This window comes from Eutrema salsugineum, unplaced genomic scaffold, assembly GCF_000478725.1.
Source record: "Eutrema salsugineum unplaced genomic scaffold, Eutsalg1_0 scaffold_13, whole genome shotgun sequence".
Taxonomy (NCBI): domain Eukaryota; kingdom Viridiplantae; phylum Streptophyta; class Magnoliopsida; order Brassicales; family Brassicaceae; genus Eutrema; species Eutrema salsugineum.
In genome coordinates, this window is record NW_006256885.1 from 8,009,261 (window position 1) to 8,032,704 (window position 23,444).

The 23,444-nt window shown below is 39.8% G+C and overlaps 7 protein-coding genes across 8 annotated transcripts; 4 read left to right on the top strand and 3 right to left on the bottom strand.

Moving 5' to 3' along the window:
• The first annotated feature begins 159 nt into the window (after positions 1–159).
• Positions 160–5,225, top strand: LOC18024430 (coiled-coil domain-containing protein SCD2). The gene is made up of 22 exons (XM_024159685.1): positions 160–236; positions 313–633; positions 720–875; positions 946–1,098; positions 1,173–1,325; positions 1,453–1,602; positions 1,983–2,305; positions 2,426–2,504; positions 2,678–2,719; positions 3,001–3,063; positions 3,141–3,190; positions 3,271–3,298; positions 3,392–3,466; positions 3,547–3,657; positions 3,745–3,805; positions 3,919–4,032; positions 4,120–4,238; positions 4,368–4,437; positions 4,555–4,596; positions 4,765–4,805; positions 4,908–5,034; positions 5,107–5,225. The coding sequence occupies exons 2-22, from the start codon at positions 322–324 to the stop codon at positions 5,223–5,225; spliced, it is 2,388 nt and encodes a 795-aa protein (XP_024015453.1). The 5' UTR covers positions 160–236; positions 313–321.
• A 429-nt stretch (positions 5,226–5,654) lies between these two features.
• Positions 5,655–7,588, top strand: LOC18024431 (trafficking protein particle complex subunit 6B). The gene is made up of 4 exons (XM_006408060.2): positions 5,655–5,935; positions 6,611–6,728; positions 6,814–7,036; positions 7,320–7,588. Exons 1-4 carry the CDS (start codon positions 5,784–5,786, stop codon positions 7,346–7,348), a joined length of 522 nt encoding a protein of 173 aa, XP_006408123.1. The 5' UTR covers positions 5,655–5,783; the 3' UTR covers positions 7,349–7,588.
• Positions 7,589–7,860: 272 nt separating this feature from the next.
• Positions 7,861–11,442, top strand: LOC18024481 (golgin subfamily A member 4). The gene is made up of 4 exons (XM_006408062.2): positions 7,861–7,903; positions 8,215–10,606; positions 10,715–10,881; positions 10,968–11,442. The coding sequence occupies exons 2-4, from the start codon at positions 8,302–8,304 to the stop codon at positions 11,151–11,153; spliced, it is 2,658 nt and encodes an 885-aa protein (XP_006408125.2). The 5' UTR covers positions 7,861–7,903; positions 8,215–8,301; the 3' UTR covers positions 11,154–11,442.
• A 593-nt stretch (positions 11,443–12,035) lies between these two features.
• LOC18024482 lies at positions 12,036–16,420 on the top strand. Its single transcript, XM_006408063.2, has 3 exons — positions 12,036–12,139; positions 12,495–12,604; positions 12,707–16,420. The coding sequence occupies exon 3, from the start codon at positions 12,782–12,784 to the stop codon at positions 16,118–16,120; it is 3,339 nt and encodes a 1,112-aa protein (XP_006408126.1). The 5' UTR covers positions 12,036–12,139; positions 12,495–12,604; positions 12,707–12,781; the 3' UTR covers positions 16,121–16,420.
• Positions 16,421–16,633: 213 nt separating this feature from the next.
• Positions 16,634–19,057, bottom strand: LOC18024483 (probable protein S-acyltransferase 17). Of its 2 annotated transcripts, none has more exons than XM_024159459.1 (10): positions 18,874–19,057; positions 18,686–18,779; positions 18,309–18,403; positions 18,032–18,199; positions 17,868–17,931; positions 17,719–17,771; positions 17,532–17,623; positions 17,368–17,420; positions 17,127–17,252; positions 16,634–17,027 (listed from the first exon to the last, which is right to left on the bottom strand). In XM_024159459.1, exons 1-10 carry the CDS (start codon positions 19,020–19,022, stop codon positions 16,743–16,745), a joined length of 1,179 nt encoding a protein of 392 aa, XP_024015227.1. In that variant the 5' UTR covers positions 19,023–19,057; the 3' UTR covers positions 16,634–16,742. The 2 variants fall into 2 exon arrangements, with proteins under 2 accessions (XP_024015227.1, XP_006408127.1); XM_006408064.2 differs by having other exon boundaries at positions 17,868–17,940.
• A 219-nt stretch (positions 19,058–19,276) lies between these two features.
• LOC18024484 (trichohyalin) lies at positions 19,277–21,052 on the bottom strand. The gene is given in 3 exon segments (XM_024159707.1): positions 19,277–19,914; positions 19,916–20,831; positions 20,921–21,052. Coding segments are annotated over 3 exon segments (1,518 nt in total). The 5' UTR covers positions 21,001–21,052; the 3' UTR covers positions 19,277–19,392.
• Positions 21,053–21,511: 459 nt separating this feature from the next.
• LOC18024485 (protein translocase subunit SecA) lies at positions 21,512–23,289 on the bottom strand. The gene is made up of 5 exons (XM_006408066.2): positions 22,952–23,289; positions 22,670–22,818; positions 22,361–22,522; positions 21,821–21,936; positions 21,512–21,706 (listed from the first exon to the last, which is right to left on the bottom strand). The coding sequence occupies exons 1-5, from the start codon at positions 23,208–23,210 to the stop codon at positions 21,688–21,690; spliced, it is 705 nt and encodes a 234-aa protein (XP_006408129.1). The 5' UTR covers positions 23,211–23,289; the 3' UTR covers positions 21,512–21,687.
• Between the last annotated feature and the right edge of the window lie 155 nt (positions 23,290–23,444).

Genomic DNA, 23,444 nt, shown 5'->3' on the forward strand with positions numbered 1-23,444 from the left:
GAAATTTTCGCTGCCATAAATGACGAATTTTCTCTTCGAATTTCTCGACTGAAAATTTCTTGGAAATTCCCGTTGAATCTAATTTCGCAGGTTTCTGTTTGATTCACGCGTATGCGCTGTTTTTTCTTCGCGGAATCGGTTGCTCTTGAAGAGTCCTGCCCTGAATTTGATTTTCTGGATATCACTTGCTGTGATTTCCGATTTCGAGATGGGATTTTAGGATAAAAATTTAACTGGTAAGTTTTTTTCGATCGTATCAGTCAGCCGCCATTGATATGATTATCAGTCCTTGTTTTTTTTGTGTGTGTGTAGTAGTTGAGGATGAGAAACACGAGGCCAGTTCACGTGAGGAACAAGAGTACGGAACCAGGAGCACCATCATCGCCGATGATGACGTCTCCTTTGATGCATCGGCATACACGGTCAGGATCAAACGCAGGGCCATCATCGAATAATGCCAAGAAAGCTCAGACCAAAGCAGCCGCTCAGAGACTTGCGGCTGTCATGTCAAACCAAACAGGTGACGACGAAGACAGTGACGAAGACCTTTCCTTTGACTACAACGCTTCAGGCACTGGGAGCATTGGTCTCGCTGCCGGAAGATCTCATCCTTCTCGCTCTCCAGCTCCAGTGGTAATCTAAAACTAACAAAACACACTCACTTTCCACCTGTTGCTCAAAGGCTATAAATGATGGTTAATTTTGCTTTTGAACGGCAGATTAAGAACCCTATAGTAAGGCGTCCACAGATGACAACTCCACAGTTAGCTGATGAGGACAATGAAGACGATGATTTTTCTGTTGATATATCGAGCAGCAGACCAAGTATTGGACTTCCTGGTGGAAGACCAATAAGACCTCAGTCTCCTGTGATGGTGAGCTTTTTCAAGTTCAAATGTGTCTTGGCTTCAACTCTCATATGAATTAACCTTTTTTTTGTTGCAGACCAAAATAGCACCTCCGAGACGTACTCAGCCAGCTAATGAAGAAAATAAGAATGAGGATGATGATGATGATGATGTTGTTTCAGTGGATTATATAATTGGCAGACCAAGTATTGGGCTTGGAAGTGGGAGGATGCGGCCACAGTCTTCTATGGTATCGAACTTGAAACTTAGAATCTCAACTTCATGCAGCTTAATGTTTATTATAAAAGTGTTTGGAAATCGCAGACCAAAAGCCAACCACAAGGGCGTCCGGTGATGGCAATTAATCAGCAAGCTGATGAGGAAAACGAAGATGATGAGACTCCATATGTTTATACAAGTGGCATTCCAAGTGTCGGACTTGCTGGTGGAAGGTCTACACGGTCACGTTCTCCCCTGGTAATTTACTTTATTATACACAAATGAGTCATGTTGCTAGCAGTGAAATTTCTGAAATACTTTGTTTTGGAATGTGTTCTTTCTAGTTTTTTTGCTCGTTAAACTTCATTTATCTGTGTATCTACAGAAGAAAAACCCTCCATTGAGGCATCCACAGGCAATAGCTCAGCCACCAGGCAATGGAGACAGTGATGCTGATTATGATGAGTCGTATACGAGTGGCATGCCGAGCATAGGACTTGCAGGTGGACGGTCAATGAGACCTCGCACTCCTTTGGTAAATTAATAGTATGGCTATTCTGGTTTTCCTGCTCTCTCACAATGGAACTTGTTTCATTTAAACTTGGTTTTGATAATGTTCTTCTATAAAAAGGTCATGAACCAGTTAATTACTGAAATGAGATTTTGCTAGATCTTTTTGGAAACTCGTCAATCAAGAACCAGTTTGATAATTTAATACATCATATCACTGTGACATAGTTAATTGGTGTTTTAGGGTTTGTAATAGTGTCAGCATTGCTTTTTTTTTTTTTCTTAGAAGCATTCTTGTTTTAATCAGCATTACTGAAGCAATGTTTTACGGCTCAAAGTGTTTGAATCAAAGCATATGTTTTGTTGCTTTTATGTCTTCTGAGACTTTGTTTGATTCTGTACTAGTCGATTCGTACTAAGGAACAACCTCAGACCGGAATTGCAACTTCAGGTAGCAGGTCCTCATTATGTGAGGATTCCACAGAATCTTCAGGTCTTTCAACATTGACGGGTCAGCAATCTCAGATGGAGCAATCTCCATCCGCTCGTTTTAGCAAATCATCTCAGTCTCTAAGTGCTATGGATCAACCTCCATCAGCACGTTCATCTTTCAGTGGTCGTCCAATAAGAACTGTGCCTTTAATGCCATCTTCCGTGCCTATATCTCTCAAACCAGTGACTCCTGCTTTTCAATCCGACACGCCAACCAATCTTCGAAAAGATAAAAGGTAACTAAAAGGATATAAGCTTATCCTAATTTTTTATCTTTTGGTGTATCTTAGAGAACTACTCGTTCATTATTTTTCAGTGTGGTCTCTGAGTTTCAGTGGTTTTCTGTCCATTAGCAGGTTTTCCTTAGATATGGGAAGCTCGGGCAACTTAAGAGAGTTAGGCAGTCAACGTTCTACTTCAGCTCTGCAAGATGAGGTTTGACTTCTTCAGAACTAATTCACTCAAATATTTGCAAATTTGGAACTCGTTTTTCTCCAGTTATTTCTGAGTTTCTGATGATTCATCTCTAGCTCGTGCCTAATTTTTTATTTCGAATTCTTTGTAACTTTTCACACATTTTTATTCAAGATTGTTCGTTTTCATTTCAGGTTGATATGCTACAAGAAGAAAATGAAAGCTTGCTAGAAAAGGTGATGCCAGTAAATTTTCACAGTTCGTGTTAGCAGGCATTAGTAAACTTGATTTCATTCGAATTCGATGGCATAAATTTTTTTTCTTGGTTTGTTATACAATTAAGAAAGCATGAATTACACTGGCAAATTTGAAACTCCCTTCTATTTGAACGAGCCTATCAATATGGCAGATTCTCTGTGAAGTTAGATAACTACTAGTACGTTTTATTATAGCATAATATTATGATTCCCATTGGAATATTATGATTTGCATCCCATCCTAATTTATGCATCCCCAGCTTCGACTTGCAGAAGATAAGTGTGAAGAAGCAGATGCAAGAGCTAAGCAGCTTGAGAAACAGGTAAGCAGGTGGTTCATTGCTCTGTGTTTTTGCCTCGAGATTTACCACACCCTAAACTCAAAGCTGCTTTTTATTAGGTTGAAATCCTTGGAGAAGGTGTTACTATGGACGCACGTCTTTTAAGCAGGCAAGCTTCAGTTATTTTCAAGCTTTTGGTTGCACTATGACAAATTATTTCTAATTCTGTGAATTAGTTTCTTGCTTCAGGAAAGAGGCGGCTCTGCAACAGAGAGAGGTCAGTGCTATTTGTAATTTGTGTGCTATTGGCTAATTGAATTTTCTTCCATACATGGACTCACACGTTATGTCTGAAAATATCTCTTTCTAGGCTGCTTTGAGAGTCGCATCACAAAATCATGGAGGAAGGAGGGAGGATGTTTCAGCTCTTCATACAGAAGCTGAGGTAGTCAAAGTTTAGGTCTTTTGTTTCTCATACTGTTATCTGAAATGATACCAACGATTTAGATCTTGGATTGGATTTAGATTGCTAGAGAGGAAGCAGCATCTTGTTTAGAGCAGCTTCATGAGGTTGAATCAGAGCTTAGCTCTCTTAAGACCATGACCAAGAGACTGATATTAACTCAGGAGGAGATGGTATGCTATTGTTTAAGGTTCATACTTCAACGTATCCATGTTTTTTCTTAAGAAGATATCTTCTCATGTAAAGCACTTTTATCTTAGGAAGAGGTTGTTTTGAAGAGGTGCTGGCTTTCACGTTATTGGGGATTATGCGTTAGATATGGTAGTACCTTACTCTTACACGTAATATTTTTAACTTATAAGATCTGACTACGCAAAACAGATTCTTACCTGTGATCTAGTGTTGAAGCTGAACACAGAACAACGTTATGGCAGGAATTCAAGCAGAGATTGCAGGAGCAAAGTACGAATACTGGTCATCATTTGCACCTCTTCCTGTAGAGATTGTTCTGTCTGCAGGCCAAAGAGCTAGGGACGCGGTTTCACGATGTAATATTTTTTCTTCATCCTGCATAGATTAAACCACATTCTTATGGAAATTATTAAGATCTCGCTTGTGTATTTTGCACCAAGCAGCTAACAACACTAATGAAAGAGAAAAATCATTGCAAAATATGCAAGAAAATTCTGGGGAAGGAAATGTAGAAAGCATGATATGGGTCGAGAAAGGTTTGCGGGAACTGGCTTCACTAAAGGTGAAACAGAACAACTCTTCTTGTCGACACTATCTTTTTCTTAGAAGCAAATGCTTGCTATTAGATCATTATTCAAGTCTCAAGTTGCAGATTTAAGTTCTCCTCTTCCTTTTCTTGCTCTATCTAAAGGTTCAGGAGGCAGTTGCATACGTCATGGCTCAAAATAGACGGAACTCATCATCGAAATTTTTTGTTTCAGGTGGTAACCAAAGATCCAAGCTTAGTTTGAATATGCCTCTATTTGATGTTGCCTTGTGAACAAATACTATTCACATTTTACTAATCCATATTTACTTTTCCAAACTATTCTTCATAGACGAAGTGAAACTGCCAATGGATGGACAATTTGAAGCCTTTGGTAAGCCAGTAATTTCCAAAAGGAAAATCATTAGTTATACGCTTAGCACTGATGTGATCAGACCCTAATCATAATATGATTAAAACCCTGAGATTTGGCTCTCAATCATGCTCTTTCTGCATTTCTGTTTTTCACTAAGTTAAGGAAATTGCTGTTTTCCCTTTGCAGAGTTAAGCGACGAGGAAGTTGAAGATGTAAGTTTTAAACAGGTAAAAAAAGAAGAAACAAATCAATTTTCTGTCTATGTTTTTTTTTTATGTGGAGTTGTCATGTGAGCATCTCATTGTGAGTTTGCGCACACAAACACACAGGCATGGCTTTCATACTTTTGGAGAAGAGCAAAGAACCATGACATCGAATCTGATCTCGCGGATGAGCGTCTCCAGTATTGGATAAACCAAGCCACTCGATCAGCCACCTCACAAGACGCTGTTGATGGTACTCTCTTCTTACTCACTCTCACTATCATTGCAAGAAAAATAATCTCATGCATATATATGAAAAATGCAGTTGAAAGAGGATTATTGGAGCTGAGGAAGCTGAACATAGAGTCACAGCTTTGGCAAAAATCAAGAAAAGGGCTTGACCATGACTCCAACCCTTCTTCTCATCTTGAACTTTCCTTCTGACTCTTGCCTCTCTTCTCTTTCTCAGACTTTTCACTCTTTACACACAACACACCTAAACTGATTCGACTTGTGATTTTTCAAGTATTTTTATATATACAAATATTATATTGTGTATTTGTCATACTGCATTCTTTTCACTGTTTCAATTTGTTATCCTCTAAAGTTAACTAATGTGTTATTGTGCAAATGAGAAGACCAATTTGTTTTTATTAATTGTTGGATTTGGTGAAGAACTGAAGCAATTAGCTTTTGAATTGGTTCGATGTTGGTCAGTTTAGAGATGTAATTAGAAATTTATACACTCGAAATCGAAACCGGAAGGTAGAGAGTTTAAATCGGATATATGAGAAGAAAAAGTGAACCAAAACCGGTTAATGTGTCAAGCTAGAGAGATTGAGGTTATCTACGACTCTTTCGAAACTTAGAATCACAGATCGGAAATAACAGAAAGTATCAAGGACGCACATGTGATATATTCTCACAAGTTAGTAGTAGATCGGAGAGTATCGTGCACAAGGCCAAACGGTCGTGTGTCGTCGAGAGAGACGAAGAAAGAGGATGGTGAGAGAAGTGGCGGAGAGCTGTGTAGACACTATGTTGATGGAGATGGTGGCGATGTACAGCGGCCGATTCTACGCTAACAAGCCGGAACTCGCCGCTCGGAGGATCGAGGCCATTGGTTATCAGGTCGGCCACCAGCTCTCCGAGAGGTTTGTTCCTGTTTACTTGATCATCGTCTTCTCTCGGTACGATTCATCTTTTGCTAAGATTCTTACGCTGGTCTTCCTGGAGTAGGTATTTGGGATGTTAGTATTGGTTTTTTAGATCTGAGGATGATGGCGAGATTTTAGTGTTAGAATTGATTCTCTAGCTATCGATTAATCGTTTCTGGTCTATAATTGGCCGAGAATGTGCTAGAAGGTGATAGAGAGGAAGATAAATCGCGCTGATTTGAGTTTTTCATTTCACCGGTAGTTTGGAATTGTTGAACTGTGGAAGACTTTAGGGATTTTATATCAATTTGGTACTGAAATGAAGATCTTGCGATTTCTGGTGTTCTGTGACCTTGGAATTTTCGAAAGTCAAGTAATTTGGAACTTCAACTTGTTCAAGTGTCACAGATTTTACGGTTTTCGTTTATCAATGACTGGCCTCTGAGAAATGTTAGGATTTACTGACCAAGAAACTGAGACGGTGGATTCACTTCTAGTAGCTTCTCACTGTTTTAGTGGCTAAATTTTTCTTTTATTTTTGCAATGTTTTACGTTAGAAATATGTCGCAGAAGTATTTAGTGGATTTTGCTTTTGAAAGTGTTTTGCCTACTTAAGATACTGCATCCTACTTAATGATAGTGCCTAACTCTGGCCTTTTTGTGTCACACTAGATACACTATGGAAAGACCAAGGTTCAGCGACCATCTAGAGGCAATCAAGTTTATCTGCAAAGACTTCTGGTCTGAGGTCTTCAAGAAGCAGATAGATAATCTGAAGACAAATCACCGGGTAAGATTTCCTTTCAAACAAAAAAACGGGAATTGCCTGGACAAAAAGGGAAAACTCTTCTGGTCTCACAAATATATTTCTCCAGGGTACTTTTGTATTGCAAGACAACAAATTCCGATGGCTATCTCGTGTCTCAATTGACCCTTCATCTGAGAAGGAAACAGAAGATCCGTCTACTCCAGGGGAAAGCAAAGCAGCACAAGCGGTGAGCATGTACCTGTATTTCCCTTGTGGAATCATAAGAGGTGTCCTCTCCAACTTGGGGATACCTTGTGCTGTCTCTGCAGACATATCGAGCCTTCCCACTTGTGAGTTCATACCTTCCTTTATCCTTTTCGAAAAATCTTATTCCTTCACTTACATTCGGTAATAAGAAAACTGATTCTTCTTGTTTTGGCATTTACTGGTTGCAAGCAAACTGATTCTTTGTTTCGTACCCAAAATATCTTAACTTTGGCCTTTGTTGAATGACTTGAGTTTGGTCACGTTAAGTGGGTCCAAAAAACTCACCCCGAACATCCTTCAAAAGCTGTATTACCTGTCCTTATAAGTTGCTGCGGTTCGGTGACTATTCTTCTTATGTGCTCACAGGCTCTTTCGTGATTCGGGTCAAGGCTTGATTCTGCATTAGCCCGAGTCCTCAACTTCAGATTCAGTCCCGGCTCTAACCTCTAATCTGGCTGATAGGATGGATCTTCGGGTTTCGCTGATGAGATCTTTGGCTCTCTTTGGTTCTACATTTGATTTAATTTTTTTTTCTCGTTTCGTTTCTTAATATTGAACATATTGTATGCTTCTTATACATTTGTAAGATAATTTATAGTGTTTGCAGTTTGACAGTAAAAATGAGTTAAAAATAAGTTAAAATGGTCAGAAAAAAGCCCAATAAAGCCTTTATCTCATTTTGATAATTAGCCCACGAAGCCAAACTTTCCAATCGCACGGCCACAAGATCAACATCAGGCAGGATCCGTCAGAGAAAGTGAGAAACCAACGTCAGCTTAAATCCAACGGTTGTTATTTCATTTAATCCGACGGTCATTAAAGAAACTATTTTTTTTCTCTTTTTCTTCTGTAGTCAATCTCCCTCCATTTTATCTTCGTCTTCTTCCTCCTCCCGTAGAAGAAAAACTGCAAAAAGGGCTTCTTTTATTGTTCTTCTGATCGTCTCTTTGGTGAGCTGTTTCTAATTCTTACTTCGTTTTGAGCTTCTGCTCATCTTGTTAGATGAAATGATTGTTATTACTTAGAGAACTAGGGTTTTTTCACATTTGCCTTGATTTTCCTCTGTCCGCCCTCTCTGAACTAAAAAAAAAGCTTTCTTATTTCATCTCTGTGGTCGATTTTGTATCAATGTGCGCACATCTGGAGATTTCTATCGCTTAGATCTAAGGTTTTCGTTTCCTGAATATTACCCTTGATTTGTTTTCCTGAGTACTCTAGTGTTACTGCTGTAAAATCTCTTCTTTTTTTCCTTTTGAATCAGATTTGCATATTTTCAAAGTTGAAATTTCAGATAGACTTGTTCTTCGAGACGTGTGTGGGTTATTCACTGGTGAGATTTCTTACTTCAATGGAGAAAACTACTTATGAAGAACTCATTGTGTTGGAGAGACAGAATCTTCGAAAATCTATGGAGAAATTTAAATCTGGTGCGTCTGATATAATAAACTGCACCCATCAGTTGAAGGTTGCACACAAACGTAATATGATGGTTAAAGCCAATATTAACAAGAGGTCTAGGGAGCTAGGGCAAAAGGAGGAGGAGCTGCAAAGTTTGAGCTCAGATCTTGATAAAAGTGTTAGAAATTTCGAGAAAGAAAAATCTGATGCTGGTAACTTAAAGAAATTGGTGGAAGAATGCTCGGAAGAACTGAGAGCAAAGAGAAATGAATTAACGGCGATGCTGGACACATCAACAAGGATTCAGAGAGAGATCGATTCTAAGAAAAAACTCTTGGCACAATATCTGGCTGAAGTTCGGAAGCTTTGCAGTGAGGTTGGTAAGGTTCAAATTCGCAAGAAAGAAATGGAAGAGGAGACAGACAGAAAGAAAACCGATTTGGCACTCATTCTTGACCAGATCAAACAAGCTGGGAAGCACCTTGTGATGGTCGACGAGCAACTAGAGTCTCAACGAAGACTGCATGAGATTCAGTCATCGGAGCTAGAATTTAAAGAGAGAGAGTTGGAACTTGTGAGAGAATCAATCAAGCTTTCCAATTCTGACCTTGAGCTGAAAGAAAACAAGGTACAATCATTAAACAACTGTATAACACTTTGTGTTCAAGAGATTGACTCGAAATCCAAAGAACTGGGGGACACCCAAAAGCTGATTGAGCAACAAACCAGTGAGCTTCTTGTCATGCATAATCAGCGTGATCATTTCAAGCAGTTTATCCAGGAACTTTCTGAAGAGATTGTCACTAAAGAGAAGATACATAAAGAGATTTTGGAGGCGATTAGCAGAAGCTCCTCTGAAATGGAAGAAAAGGCTAAAGAGGTGAAAGCAGCAGAGACTGAAGCAAGTGATTTGAATCTAAGATCTGACAGGCTTAGGCAGGAGACTGAAGGTAAAGAAAAGGAACTAGATCTCCTTAAGAATCAGATAGAGTCAGAGGAAAAGAAACTCGTTCAGCTAAAGAGAAAAATAAAAGTGGAGACAGATGGCAAGAAGCAAACTTTGGTACTGATTCTTAACAAGACTGAAGAATCTAAAAATAAGCTGGTGGTGGTGGAGAAGCAACTAGAGTCTCAGCACAGAGAGCTCGAGATGAAGTCACGAGAGCTACTTTCTAAAGAGAAGGAATTGGAATGTGTTATAGAATCAAGCAAGCGCTCCAATTTTGACCTTGAGGGTAAAGAAAATAGGATCCTAGCGTTAAATAAACTGATAAACATCTCTGATGAACAGCTTGAGTTAAAATCAAAAGAGTTGGGAGAAGTTCAAAAACTGATCGAGGAACAAACAAGTGAACTCGGTGTCCTGCATAAGCAACGTGATTCATTGACTCTGTTGATACAGGAACTTGCTGAAAAGCTTCATGCTGAAGAGAAGCGACATAAGGAGATTTTGGAGGCTAATTGCAGAAGTTCATCTGAAATGGAATCAGGAGAGACTGAAACAAGGGTTTTGAATGTAAAGTCTCAAAGGTTTAGGGGAGAGGTTGAAGATAGAGAAAAGGAACTAGATCAGCTTAAGAATCAGATCAATTCCTATGAAAGCAAACTCGTTCAGCTTAGGAAATCGATCCAAGATTGTACAACGGAACTGAGTTCAAGAAGATGTCAGGTGGAGGCAATGAGGAAAATTCAAAGAGAACTTGAGTTAAAAAAACAGTTGAGACAAATGAGCACTTTGTTTGTTAAGCATGAGCCGCAACCAGCTTCAGCGCCTATCAATGATACCAGCCAACAAAATGCAACAGAAACTGAAGTGGTTACTGAAGATGCTCTCATGCATCATGGAAACTCAACTATTCTTGAGCGCCATGAAGTCTCTAGTGTTCTTGCAGGTTCACTTAATCCAGCAGAATTTATTCTGGAACTAGTGCAGGGAGAAATTAGAGAAGAAGTGGACTTACCTGACTCATTGGTGGAGAATTGGGTACTTCTTTTTGAGGAGCTCGCAAAAATTCAGAGAGAAGACGAGCCTGAACTGCAGACCAAGGCCACACAAGTGGCAACTCTTTGGAAAAGGAAGATAACGATCCAAGGTCCAAAATCATCTCTCGAGGCCTTGGCCTTTCTTCTGTTCATCGTGGCATATGGATTAGAGAAATTGATCAATCAAGAAGAATCTGCTCTACTTGCTTCGTCCATTGCTCAATACGAACATGCTCCAACACTCTTTAACTCTCTAAAGTTTGACATCACAGGTTAGTTTTGTCCCCATCAGACCTACAACATCACATTCTTCTAAAAAAAAATTTTCATACACAAAAGACTTGTGAACTGTAAGGGTTTAACTCTTTAATCTTTTGCAGCGATTGTTGAATATCTCATCACGAAACGCCAGTATATTCCCGCAGTCCAGCTTATATGTCCTTTTAAGCTTGATAAAGACTTCCCAGCATCACATCTCTTAACGAAAGAGATCATGGATTTAACACGGTCTGCTTTGGAAAGGAGACCAGCTGAATCTTCCTCCCAGGTTTAACACATTTGTTCACTAGCCTGATCATGTTTTATTAGTTGCTGATTCAGAGATAATTAATCTATTCTTGGTTCTTCTTTTAGGCTAAAGACAATGATGCTGGAAGATTGAGAGCTGTACTTGAACTTGTGGCAGATTATAAACTCGAAATTAATCTCCCAGGGGACCTCATCGCCAAGCTCCTAATTCAAAGAGAAAACTCAACCCCCCCCCCCTCTAGTTCATTGCTATACGAGGCATCACACCTCTGCATCAAATCAACAAGCTAATTCTCCTAATCTGGCTTCTGCTCAACTTTCAAGTGCGAGTCTTCGGGTTCCTAAACCTGAGGTCAAACCATACTTGAAGTAGATCCTAATGTTGCTCTACATGCCTTAAGGCTAGCTAGTAGGAATCAAAGTAGGCGCGTATATAGCTCGTGCTCATGGTTATGGTAGGTCTTAGTCTAGGTTTCTCCTAGGTTATGGTAGGCTTAAAACTCTTTTGTGTAGAGACTTGTTCAAGCTTGTTTTCTGGACCAAAAACATTTCTTTTTTGAAGTAAAGACTAATTACGTAATTGCTGTTTGCGATGTCTATGGTAATTGGTAAGCTTGATGGAAAAGTGATAGGGCTTGCCACTCTAATCGTATCATCATATCATATTCTTGTGTTTGATAAACTTAAGCTTTAAGACTAACCATTTTCTTAAACCCACAGATAAGACTGCAAATTCTCACATTGTCAAAGAAGCTTAGTATATAGATAGAATGGGTGATTCAAATTTTTATTTATTTTTTAAATGTTCGAAACTTCGTGGAAAATATCTATATAGTAAAAAAAAACATGCTAAGGTTTATTATCTTCATAGTAAATTACAGCTTGGAAATAAGAACTATAAAAAACAAAATTGTATAACCGTATTAAATTGTATAAAATAATTAACACAAATATAATCACTTTAGAGAGGGTTTTAGGGTGGCTGGTTAATAGTCGCATAAATGTGTGAAAATAGAAAATATTTTTCTTAGAATATAATTTCATTTCTATCATTTTTGCAGTAAAAGCTTTTCAAATTTCCAAGGTCGAGCTAGGGATTCCTTGGAAACATTAGAAGAAAAAAAATAAAATAATTTTCCCTCCTTTTAATTTTTCATTTCCCTCTCCGTTCATCGCTTTTGCCCCGACTCCATTCAAATTAAGGGTTCTGATTTTCTCTTCTTGTGGTTCCTCGAACTAAATTTCGTTTCTTCTCCTCGCGCACTTCGAGCTTCTGGGTATGTTTACGGATTCTGGGGGGTTTTCCCATTTTTCTAGGGTTTAGCTTCTCCCTCTTCGCATAGTTTTTCTTTCTTTTTTTTTTCCTTTTCGTTGATTGCCTCGTTTTGATCGGAACTTACACATGCATTCACATTTGGCCTTGTTTTAGATCCATAAGAGTCTGGTTTCCTGCGTTTCTCCATTGATTTTGTGTTTCCGATAATGCCCGTACGATTTCGTTTCTCTTAGTGTTTAGCTCCTACTTAATTGCATTTCCTCATCGGTATTATGGTTGATTCCGATTGTAGTGCTTTTAACTGGCACTTTGTTTATGAATCTCATCTATGTTCTTTCTTGTTTTTGGGTGTGCAGGCTTATATCCTCCCTGTCCAGATTTTCAAGCCTATTGAAATTCTTTTATGTGATGAAGGATGCTTGCATTGTTCACAGATCTCACATTTCTTGTCTCTGAAACCGAAATGGTAAGCATTAAGTATAGTTTTTCTTACACTGAGTTTTAGAGTATTGGATTAGGGACCGATAGGTTTACAACGATGTAAGTGCAATGAATATTGTGTTTGCAGGGACTGTGACTTATTGTTTCCCTGGCTATCCTTTGCTGATTGGGGAGTTTTGATCTGAAGAAGTTTATCGCTGCAATGGATTGCAACAAAGAAGAGGCTGCGAGGGCGAAAAACCTAGCAGAAAAAAAGATGAGTGCTGGTGATTTTATTGGAGCCCAGAAACTTGTTACGAAGGCTCAAATACTCTTCCCCGAACTCGAAAACATACTGAAGATGACAGCCATATGTGATGTGCACTCTTCTGCAAGTAAGAAAATCAAAGGGCTTGACAATTGGTATGGTATCCTTCAGGTTCAGTTTTCTGCTGATGCCCTCACAATCAAAAAGCAATACAGAAAGCTCGCGCTGCTTCTCCATCCAGACAAGAACAAGCTTGCTGGTGCAGAGGCTGCTTTTAAGTTGGTTGGGGAAGCAAACAGAATTCTTTCTGACCAGATAAAACGGTCTCAGTATGATATCAGATACAGATCCCATTTACTGCTTGCTAGGCAGTCGAATGCAAACTCTGGTCGCCACTGTTCAGCTGCAAACAATCCTGCAGAGAATTTTGCAAGTGGACACACGTTCTGGACGTGTTGCAGAAACTGTGGCCAGAGGTATAAACACTTGAAACTTCACATGAACAAAATTATGCACTGTTCCACTTGCCAGAACTCTTACGTCGCCTGCAACATCGGGTGTGATGGGGTGCCACCTAGTAGATCAGCCGCTGGTGTAAGACAATTTCAAGATCGAGGGGTGCCATCTCGGCAGAATGCTTCTACAGGAGCAGAATCAGAAAGTTCATCAGCTGAGATGGATAAAAATGAGACTGTCGGAGGGAAACTCAACAAGAAGAATCAAGCAAATCAGAAAAGAGGTTCTGGTGATAGGAAACCCAAGAAAGATGAGGACTGTACAAAGAATGACGCTGTAGGAGAAAAACCCCAGAAAGGTGAGGCAGTTACAAATAATTCTGCTGAAATACCTAAACCTGATGTACTGAAGCCGCAGCCTGAAGTAGACGAAGCAGAGACTAGTGCAGCAAAGTCAATGCCTGATATATCAGCTTCAAAGAAGAATCAGGCAGCCAAAAAAAGGAGAAAAGCTGTTGAGGAATCCTATAAGAGTTTTGAGTTTGATGACTCTGATGTTGTTGGGGCCACGAATAGGAAGTCGTCGAGGAAAAAGCCGCAGGTTTCTTATGCAGAGGGGAAAAGCTGTTGTGATTTTGTAAGCCCTCCAACAAAAAAGACAAAACCAGGTTGTGAATTTGAGTCTGGCTCTAATACGAAGCAAACGGCTGAGGTTAATAAGTCACCTGAACTTGTTGATTCTGGTGTTTCTCCTGCTTCTTCGCATGCTTATAAACGAAAAGCCAAGGAAATTGCGAAATCTGGAAATGAAGACGTGTTGTCAGCCAAAAACAAAGAGAGTGAAGGCTGTGATGGTACTGGAGCCGATGAAGCTTTGTCGAACAAGATTGATAAAGTTGAAAATGGATTCAAAAGTAACGAAAATCCTAAGACCGTGGATATACCTGCTCCAGAGTTCAATGTGTTTGAAGCTGAACGGAAAACTGAAAACTTTGCTGTCAATCAAGTATGGTCTATCTGTGATCCTAGAGATGGTATGCCCCGGAAATATGCTCGGGTAAAGAAAGTGCTGGATGCCGACTTCAAGCTGCGGATTACCTATCTTGTGCCTGTTCGGAAAAAGAATGATGAAAGTATTCCAGTTGCTTGTGGAATGTTCAAAAATGGGGAATCAGAAGACGTTGAGGACCGCTCAATCTTTTCAGGTCAGATGTTTCACTCGGTTTGCAACAGGATGGTTAACATACATCCAAGGAAAGGAGAAATTTGGGCTGTTTTCCGAGATTGGAATGAAGAATGGAACTCTAGTCCAGAAAAGCATGAATTACCATATAAGTATGACTTTGTGGAAATTGTGAATGATTATAAAGAGGATGTTGGGGTCGGAGTGGCTTATCTGGGAAAACTTAAAGGATTTGTTTCCCGATTTCACTGGGAGCCGCAGGATGAAATTTGCCAGATCCAATTTGCTCCGAACGAGATGCTTAGCTTTTCTCACAGAGTTCCAGCAGTCAAAATGACCGGAAAGGAGAAAGAATGTGTTCCAGCTGTCTCGTATGAACTGGACATTGCTGCATTACCAAAAGATATATCTCAGGTTGATGCAGTTGATATGGGGATGGATAGTGAGACCTTGAAAGGTAAAGTTGGTGGCCCTTATCCCGAAGCTCCCAAGGTAGAAGTGAAGCCTGAGACTGTTGCAGAGACAGCTCCATCTCCAAGGAAACGTCGGAAATTTGATGATGATGATGATGATGATAATGGTGGGTGCAGTAATCTTGGGGAAGTCAAAGGCAGAACCAGCAGAAGCCGTGGTTTTGCTTCTTGTCAAGTTGATGAAAAGAAGACACCAAACGAGTCCAGAAAGAATGGTGAGTCCGCAGATGTTTTCAAACTGCGAAAATCTCCTCGTCTTCTGACAGTTCCAAGCCAACAAAGAGATGAGAAGAAAAGTGCTAAACAAGGCAATACTCCAAAGAAAACTGATAAGGGTTCTTTGGGAATCAGAAAACCTCCCAATGGCATTCGCCAACCAGCAGATATTCAGGAAGGAGAAAGCTCTACGAAACAAGGTCGCAATTGCGAATTACCGTCTCTGTCCAAGCAGAATGATTTGCCAACTCAGTTGGATGGTTGTACGAATGACTCCCCTGAGATAACTCCTGTGTCATCAAGTTGCAAAACACCGCGAAGAAATGCATTTGACTTCGAGAACCAGAGATCTGAAGACAAATTTAGAGTTCATCAGATTTGGGCTATTTATAGCAATGACAAGGGAATGCCTACAGAGTATGTGAAGATCAAGAAAATCAACACCAAGCCTGTATTCAAGTTATACGTAACTCATATGGAACTCTATCCGCCATCTGCAGAAACCCTGACTCGCCCTGTTTCCTGTGGGGATTTCAAGTTGATAACCAAAAAAGCCAAGATCATTCCTCGCACCAGCTTCTCACATCAGGTCAATCCTGTTGACACTAAGAAAAACATAGTCAAAGTATTCCCAAGGAAAGGTGAGATATGGGCTCTATATAAGAACTGCGATAGCACCAAAGAAGAACATGACATTGTAGAAGTGGTGAGGGATTACTGTGATGGCAAGGAGATTGCAAAGGCGGTGGCTCTGGCTGCTAAGGGCTCTAGTTCACCGTACATGATTCAGAGCAACCAAGGGTCCAATGCAGGTTCTATAGACATCCCGAAGGCGGAAATGAGTAATCGGTTTTCTCATCAGATTCCGGCTAAAAAACACACGAAGAGAAGAACACGGCTAGGTGAAGAAGGATACTGGGAGCTTGACCCGAGGGCAATTCCAGGTCGCACCATGGTCTTAGACTGAGCACAGTTCCACAATCTGAGTCGTAAGTTTGCATTGCATTCTACTTCTTGGATCAGAGATTATTTGCAGATATGCGTAATTGCCAGAAGCGAAGCTTATTACTATAATCTAAATGGTCGCTTAAGTTTGGTGATTCCCGTGAAAATTACCAGAGTTTATTATGTTATGTGGCGATGCCTTTTGACTGCCAAAAAACATTGTTTGCAAACTTTGTTGCTCTTATTTTCTTCTCTTCTGTGCAGCGGAGAAGAATCTAGTACTCTAATTAATCGCAAATTGAATGTAAACGCAGCGTTTATAGATTGTAGCGTTTGACAACTTACAAGAAACTGCTCCTGTGTCCATACCCGCAACTCTTAACGCTCAAATCCGTAGATAAATAAACTTGCTTATCGAGCTTTGATAGTGGCTGTGGTTGGAATACATGAATAAAAATATATTAGTTTTAAAAAATCGAATATTCTCTAGCTGATCAATTTTTGAATTTTCTTTTATAAGATCTCTAATCATGTATAACAAGTAAAACTCTTAAGTAGCATTAAGAATCAAAGAACATGAACTAGTCACTAAAGCAACCAAAAGCTTGGAAGTAGTTAAGCTAACTACACATACAAAGACTTAATTATTCACATTTACGTTTTGATTTGCAAGAAGTAGACGGTCTTGACGATAAAGGGAAAACAATCTCAGAAACGTTCTGGAAACTTCCTCTATCATACAAATTCCGTTTCGGTATAGCTTCTTCGGCTTTAGCCTCTGACTCGGATCTTCCACAAAGCCCCAAGCATTTCCGTTTCGCTGATGGCTTCTTTGGTTCACTTGGCACTCCCGTCTTGAGAGCCGCAGAGCTCGCTTTTGCTTCATTAAGCTTCTTCCTCAAGCTTATGTACTCTCTCCACTTAAATGTCTATTTAAAAAACACAAACAAACCCAGCAAAAATGTTGTTTAGCAGGAGGAGTTGCATAAGGCGATAAACAAAAAAAAAAAGGTTTTTATTACAAAAACCTCATTAGTAGTTGTGTTAGTAAAGCAGAGTTTTGAGTGGTAAGCGAAGAAGCCAGCAAGGAGGAGAGAAACAATGGCGAGAAACACCATTAGGAGTATTTGGGTGTTGTATGTACCAACTAGCCACTGTTTCAAAGACATATGAGCACATTTGTTGATATATGTATTATTAGATCTTTTGAACACATATGAGCGACTAAAGAGATTAAAAGTCGTTAGATAGTTAGTTAGGTATACTCGCCTGTAAAACTCGGGGAGCTAAGCTGCGAAAAGAATTCTCTACACCGTAATAAACTGCAGAATTAAGGAAAGAGAGACCAGATTAGGAATCCAAAAGGATAACAACAATATTGAAACTCAAAATTTAGGAATGTTAACAGAACAAGGGTGTGTTTTGTAGTGTACCTGTTAAAATATGTAAAACACGAAGTTCTTTTACTCGCCCGGCCAGAATAAACCCAATGGCTATTGTTCCGTACAAGCAAAGAAGGAAATGCCTACAAATCACTAAAGAACATTTTTTAACATATGAAAAGAAAGAGGACACAACACTGCATTGAATCTTCCAAGTGAAATTCGATGATGAGCTCACCAAAAGAGGAAAGCTACGAAATATCTGGTGTTCCTTTCTCCAATACAGTTATTCTGAAACCGGTTAAGGAAAGCTCAAAGCTCACTTCAACAAGTATGTCGATATGAGATGTAGAGAATATCAAAGAAGGAATAAAGCTAAGTACGAACCATCCACCCACAATGATGGTCAAACCGGGCTACACAGCGGTTGCATATGCTGCAATGCTTGGATCTTGCAGGCCTCAATGAGGAACAAACAAAAACAAAAAAGAGTAAAACTTTTTAACATAAATCAAATAAGTTAGTTTACCAAGCGATGTCGATGCACTCACTTTGGGATTTTACATGTAGAACATTCTTTCTCAGAGTAAATGATATCATCGTAAGGGTAAGCAGAAATGTAGTGTGAAACATTCGCAGCATTCACGGTACCTGGATCAGAAAAGCTTGTTAATAAGAAAAGTATGACACCCATTATAACGGCCAGAAAGCTCGTGTACCTACAAAAGAAGGAAATATTGTACAATGATTTGAGAGGATAAACTGGATTCCCTTTATTTATTCTCAGGACTTGAAAATATTGAAAAAAGTAGAAGAAGCATGTCTTACTTGTGAACATCGCCAATATAATATCCAGGTATATAGATGAAGGAAGATTTTGCAGTCAAAAAGTATATTGATCCGATCATTGCAATGTATATGATCTACAAAATGGAGTAAAAGAATAAAGATTTAGAAGAACTAAAATCAAACACAGACTATATTCATCAATTGAGAGTAGCCACTCGGAATGTGGTGTCAATCACAGGTAAGCATTCCTATTATATTTCAATCCCACTTGTAAACCACTCAAGATCCTCTTACAAGATGTATGTAAAGCTAAAGGGCAGACTCAAAACTAAAACTGGATTAGACCACAACGCTTCTCTAGCTACGGATTCTTCTGCTGCCTAAACAGATCAAAAACAAAACGAAAAGGAACTCACTTGCAGTATTGGATTAGGACGCTCGCAACAGAGATGTTCAACAGAGAGAATAACGTCCGTGCCCTTGGAACCAAACACCACTCCAACAAATCTCCTGCAACCCACCACAGAGAACGATCAGAGATTGAAACAAGGTCAAACGGAGAGCGATTGGAGAGTAGTAATGAGTCAGGTGCGAGGAAGAGTACAGTAAGTAATCGTAGGCTCCGAAAGTGAGGAAGTAGTGAATCCATTGAAAAGGTGTGCCTTTGAAGATTGGCCATTGACCGCAGAGGAAGGAGATGACCACCGTTAATGTCACCATCCCGTGATACACCAGAAGCCACTGTACAGCCATTTTCGTATCTGAGAAGAGAATCCTCCGATCGTGGAAAGTCGTCCTTCTTCTTCTTCTTCTTAAATATTTGGTGCTCAAAAAATGTACAGATCAGAATTATAGGGGTTGATTTGCAAATACGGAGAAAAGAGAGGGTTCAAAATGGAATTAGGGAAAATACTAAAAACAGCTGTTTTGGCAAAGAGATCAATCAAACATGATCAAATCATGATACATTGTAGTGTACCTGTTGTTTGATCAATACAAAGGCGCTTTCATCTTCTACGTACATAAATACTTTCATCTTCTAAGTTCTACGTACATAAATACTTAAACAGATAACAACAACATCATCAGATTTATTACAGTTACGAGTTAACTCGAACCAAGATCAATTCATTTCTTCTTTAACCTTAGCAGCTTTAAGACAATCTCGAGGAACAGCGGCAGGGTCTAGCTCAAAAGAGCCAGCTGGGACTCTTTCTTTCTCATCTCCAGTCAATTTAAAAGATGGAACTCTGTGTGAAAATCTAAGCATTTGATCAGATGATATCCTACTGAAGACGAGTCCTTGTTGCTCAGCAAGTTTATTATACACTGATGTAAATCCCTCCACCTTCCTTAGATAAGACACTCCAACACCTTGATCACTGTCGAAATCAGTCTCGACTTCAACAAAGTCGTAACTGTAAGGAGGCTTGTGCTGCTCACTGTGACTGCTCCAACTCTCTGTCCAGTCTCTGAAAAGGGCCCAAGTCTCCCCTTTTCTCGGGTTTATGGTGGTGACCTTTTTGCCTTTTCTGATGGGATGCATCTCATGAGAAAGCGTCAACAGGCTTTGGATCTCTGAATCTCCATATCTGAATCCTCCACACGCAATGGGAGTTTCCTCTTCATTTTCTGATTCGAGCCAATGTCACCTCCACGCTCAGCTGAGGTTTCAACACTCTCTTGATCTGAGCATAGTATCGAGGCATATGATCTAAAGGATCATATAGAGCCCATACTTGATCCACGGCCAAAGAGCTCATTCTGTTGTTGAAATCGCTAAAGTCTGGATCAGGACAACTGTATTGCTCAGGATCCTCCTCAACGCAGAAAACTTCATAGACCTCTGTTTCCTTCTTCCTGCTTCCATCGTCGTCTCTGACAGGTTTTTGCTTTTTTCCAATCTGAAGATGAGAATCGGCATCTCTACCCTTGTCTGCCACAGTTAAAGGCTCAGATTCATGCCTGGATCTCTTGCTAGTCTCTGCTGCTTGTGTTGTTGGTTGTTCTTCACACTCTTTCTGCTTCCGTTCCAGCACTTTCTCTCTTTCTTCAAGCACCTTCTCTTTTAGCTTAAGCAGCTTGCTCTTCTCTTCAATCCCTCTGGCTTCTGATTTCTGCTTCAGTTGAAACTTTTCTTCCTTCTTCTCCAGCTCATTCTCCCTCGCTTCAAGTTCCTGTTTCCTCACTTGAAGCTCTCTCATTAGCTCTTCGTGTTTCTTCATCATAGAATCCTGAAGCAATTTCTCTTTTGCTTTATGTCCAGAACCCATTTCTTCCAAAACGAGTCTCATCTTATTTGCTTCTTTTTCTTTCTCCTCTAATACACTTAACCGCTCGGTTATGGACTCCTCAAGCTTCCTCTCTCTCTCTTCAACCATCCTCAGGCGCTCTTCCTTCTTCTGCAGCTCCACAGCTCGTTTCCTCAGGGTTTCCTCGGCTAACCTCATTTCCTCATCATATTCCTCCCATTGACGTGAGAACTCAAGAACCGATGAAGCATTCTCTCGAACCTGACTCATGAAATCCATATCTATCGCCGTGCTTCTACAACTTTTAGCCCTAAGTTTAGTCCCATCAAAAATAAAGAATGAAGAAATTTACAATCTTGTTACGGTAAAGAATGGTGAAAATCGAAGAAAGAAGCTAACCTATGTTCAGGAACTCCGGTTCCCGACGGCAATGGAGTCTGTTCCGGCGTATCTCGTGGTGGTGACGACTCCTGTTCCATGGCGAACGGAAGAAAGAATCGGAATGCTTTGCAAAAGGAGGAAGAAGAAGATGCAAAACGGCAGCCTGATATAAAGTAAAACGCAACTTTACTCGCTGTTGATGGACTTTTTTTTTTAAAAAAAAAGGAGGAAAATATGGTCTATATATAACCTATGGATTTTGGCTGACCGTTAGATCAATTAACAGGTAACCGTTGGATTGTGGAATTAGAATGACGTAAGAATCTTACGGTAATATTGCTTTTGACCGTGGACTGATGTACGTATTTTTGTAATTTGTAGCTCTTGGATTTGCTTTCATCGAAATGACCCCTATATTTTCTTATGTTTCCGGTCAAGCATTTTTATTCAGTTTTACTCGCTTATATTCTAGCTGGAAAAATATGGTGACAAAATCTTATAAAATTTTTGGTGGCCAATTCTTTGACTGGTATGTGTCAGGTGCGAATTGTATGTAACACAGGACTTGTAGTTGCCGAAGTAAAAAAAAAAAAAACTTTTAACGTCTCATCAAAAATTCATCTTTCTCTCTATCTGTTTTCTAGAAGCAATCTATAAAAAGAGCAAATGAAGACAATAAAGAGCCAAAAGAAAGCTCCCCAGTTTGTAGCTAAACCACAAAAGGAACTCCAACAAATGATCGATCAAAGTCGATCTCTTGGTGTTAACGTTCAACTTCTGCTTCTTCAATCCTTTCCGCAACATCTACAATGAACAAAAGCAATTTATAAATCAACGCGACAACAAAAGGAAAAAACTCTTCAAAGTTTTGTGTATTGAGCCAACAAAAAAAAGGGAAAGCTCTTCAAAGTTGTTCACCTTTTATATCTCTTTTTGGAACCACAGGGACAAAGTGCATTGCGGCTGATCTGCCCACTTTTGGCTAAGTTCGATCTTGCCAGATCCATCGGTGTTGTCCCCATCATTTTTTGCAGCTTCAATAGAACCAAGATAACATATTCAGTTTCAAAAATAAACAGTTCGTTATCAGCTAAATGGGTGTCCCATAAAGGTAAAAAATAAACCAACCGGCAATCATCTGTCTGAATGTAACCGAATGTCTTAACAACCGACATAGTGCAAAACTCCCGTTTTGAACATCAAATCCAACCAATCATGCAATTTAACCAACTTACAAATCAGTACTTGTTATAATAATAGAGGCCCTGTTTTTGAGCCGAGGATCAGTTTATTGTACAAACATAGAGTGCGTTTCGAGGATAGAGGTAGAGCAGAGACTTGATGAAGAAACGAGTTTTACAGTAACGAAGAAGAGAGAGTGTCCATACACAATCTCAATAGCTCTAAGCAATGTTTGAAGTCTGAAAAGCAAATGAGTATATGAAGTCAGAGGAATACCTCTCCCAGATTCTTTGGTAACGGTTTGCCTCCATCTTTCAACTCTTTCATCTTCTTGTGAGCTTGCCTGGCCCAAGTAAACTTGGCCAGCGTATTCTCCACGTCCGTTATAGTGCAATTACAATGTTTTGCCGCATCTTGCTTTTGACTCGCTTGGAGATTCTACACACAAAGAAACCTAGTGCCACAGTCAAGAAATTGACTAACATACCAGCAAACTGCGTCTTTTTATCAAGGGTGTTGCAAACTAGTAACAAGTCATAGCTAGACTCTAGTTTGTAGCATATATATGCTAAGAAAGAAACCAACCTCTCCAGTAGCATCACGAGCTCCAAGATATCTTATAATGGCTTCTTGTTTCTCAAACGCGTCTGCAAAGGTGGCCTCGCTGCTTCGGCCCACAATGTACTGCTTGAATTTCCCTAACCTTTTAGCAGTCTTCAATTCATCGGCGAATCCTAAACCCAATTTGTGTCCATAGAGAAGAGATCTTAATGAGTAGAATCAATTCATCCAGCATCAAAGTCCCACTTCTCAGATAAGTCGAGCAGACAAACAGAGTTCCATCTATAGACAAGATGTGAGACTTACGGAGAAGAGTGAAATCTTCAACGGGTAGATTAGATTCTTCCAAAGGAGTATCCTTTTTCCCTGTAAAGACACCTTTGATCGTATCCATCCATCCATGAAGCGTCGCCGTGGAGGTGATGGATCGGTGCTGCGACGGAATTGGAGGGCCACCGGTGCAGCGAGAGCCGGAGATGTAGAGCGAATATGCACGAGACGATGAAGAAGAAAATGGTTCAGGTCGTAGCCTGCATATGTAATTGAGAGTTCTCGAAGACCACATTTCCCTTAAAATTGCTGCCTTTAATTCCTGAACAATTAGGTTTTCAGGGTTTCTCAGTTGTAGAAAATCCCGATCGTCTTCACCGTATCGGAATCCGAAACCTTGTTAATCCTTAAACGCTGCGTTTTGATTATTGGACAAATTAATTACTTTGTCAATCCAATTAATCAATATACGGTAGTTTTACAGAATAAGAAACGAATTGTGAAGTATTACGAGAGAAAATCCAAATTG

Coding starts and splice junctions, on each gene's coding strand:
- LOC18024481 (XM_006408062.2), top strand. CDS start 8,302: ATGGAGAAAACTACTTATGAAGAACTCATTGTGTTGGAGAGACAGAAT. Junction 10,607..10,714: donor TCTAAAGTTTGACATCACAG/GTTAGTTTTGTC, acceptor AATCTTTTGCAG/CGATTGTTGAATATCTCATC. Junction 10,882..10,967: donor CAGCTGAATCTTCCTCCCAG/GTTTAACACATT, acceptor TTCTTCTTTTAG/GCTAAAGACAATGATGCTGG.
- LOC18024483 (XM_006408064.2), bottom strand. CDS start 19,022: ATGGCTGTACAGTGGCTTCTGGTGTATCACGGGATGGTGACATTAACG. Junction 18,780..18,873: donor GGAGCCTACGATTACTTACT/GTACTCTTCCTC, acceptor GGTGGGTTGCAG/GAGATTTGTTGGAGTGGTGT. Junction 18,200..18,308: donor TATATTGGCGATGTTCACAA/GTAAGACATGCT, acceptor CTTCTTTTGTAG/GTACACGAGCTTTCTGGCCG.
- LOC18024482 (XM_006408063.2), top strand. CDS start 12,782: ATGGATTGCAACAAAGAAGAGGCTGCGAGGGCGAAAAACCTAGCAGAA.
- LOC18024430 (XM_024159685.1), top strand. CDS start 322: ATGAGAAACACGAGGCCAGTTCACGTGAGGAACAAGAGTACGGAACCA. Junction 2,306..2,425: donor AATCTTCGAAAAGATAAAAG/GTAACTAAAAGG, acceptor GTCCATTAGCAG/GTTTTCCTTAGATATGGGAA. Junction 4,597..4,764: donor TGGACAATTTGAAGCCTTTG/GTAAGCCAGTAA, acceptor TTCCCTTTGCAG/AGTTAAGCGACGAGGAAGTT.
- LOC18024485 (XM_006408066.2), bottom strand. CDS start 23,210: ATGTGGTCTTCGAGAACTCTCAATTACATATGCAGGCTACGACCTGAA. Junction 22,819..22,951: donor TGAAGATTTCACTCTTCTCC/GTAAGTCTCACA, acceptor AATTGGGTTTAG/GATTCGCCGATGAATTGAAG. Junction 21,937..22,360: donor TACCAAAGAATCTGGGAGAG/GTATTCCTCTGA, acceptor GTTCTATTGAAG/CTGCAAAAAATGATGGGGAC.
- LOC18024431 (XM_006408060.2), top strand. CDS start 5,784: ATGGTGAGAGAAGTGGCGGAGAGCTGTGTAGACACTATGTTGATGGAG. Junction 6,729..6,813: donor ATCTGAAGACAAATCACCGG/GTAAGATTTCCT, acceptor ATATTTCTCCAG/GGTACTTTTGTATTGCAAGA. Junction 7,037..7,319: donor CATATCGAGCCTTCCCACTT/GTGAGTTCATAC, acceptor ATGTGCTCACAG/GCTCTTTCGTGATTCGGGTC.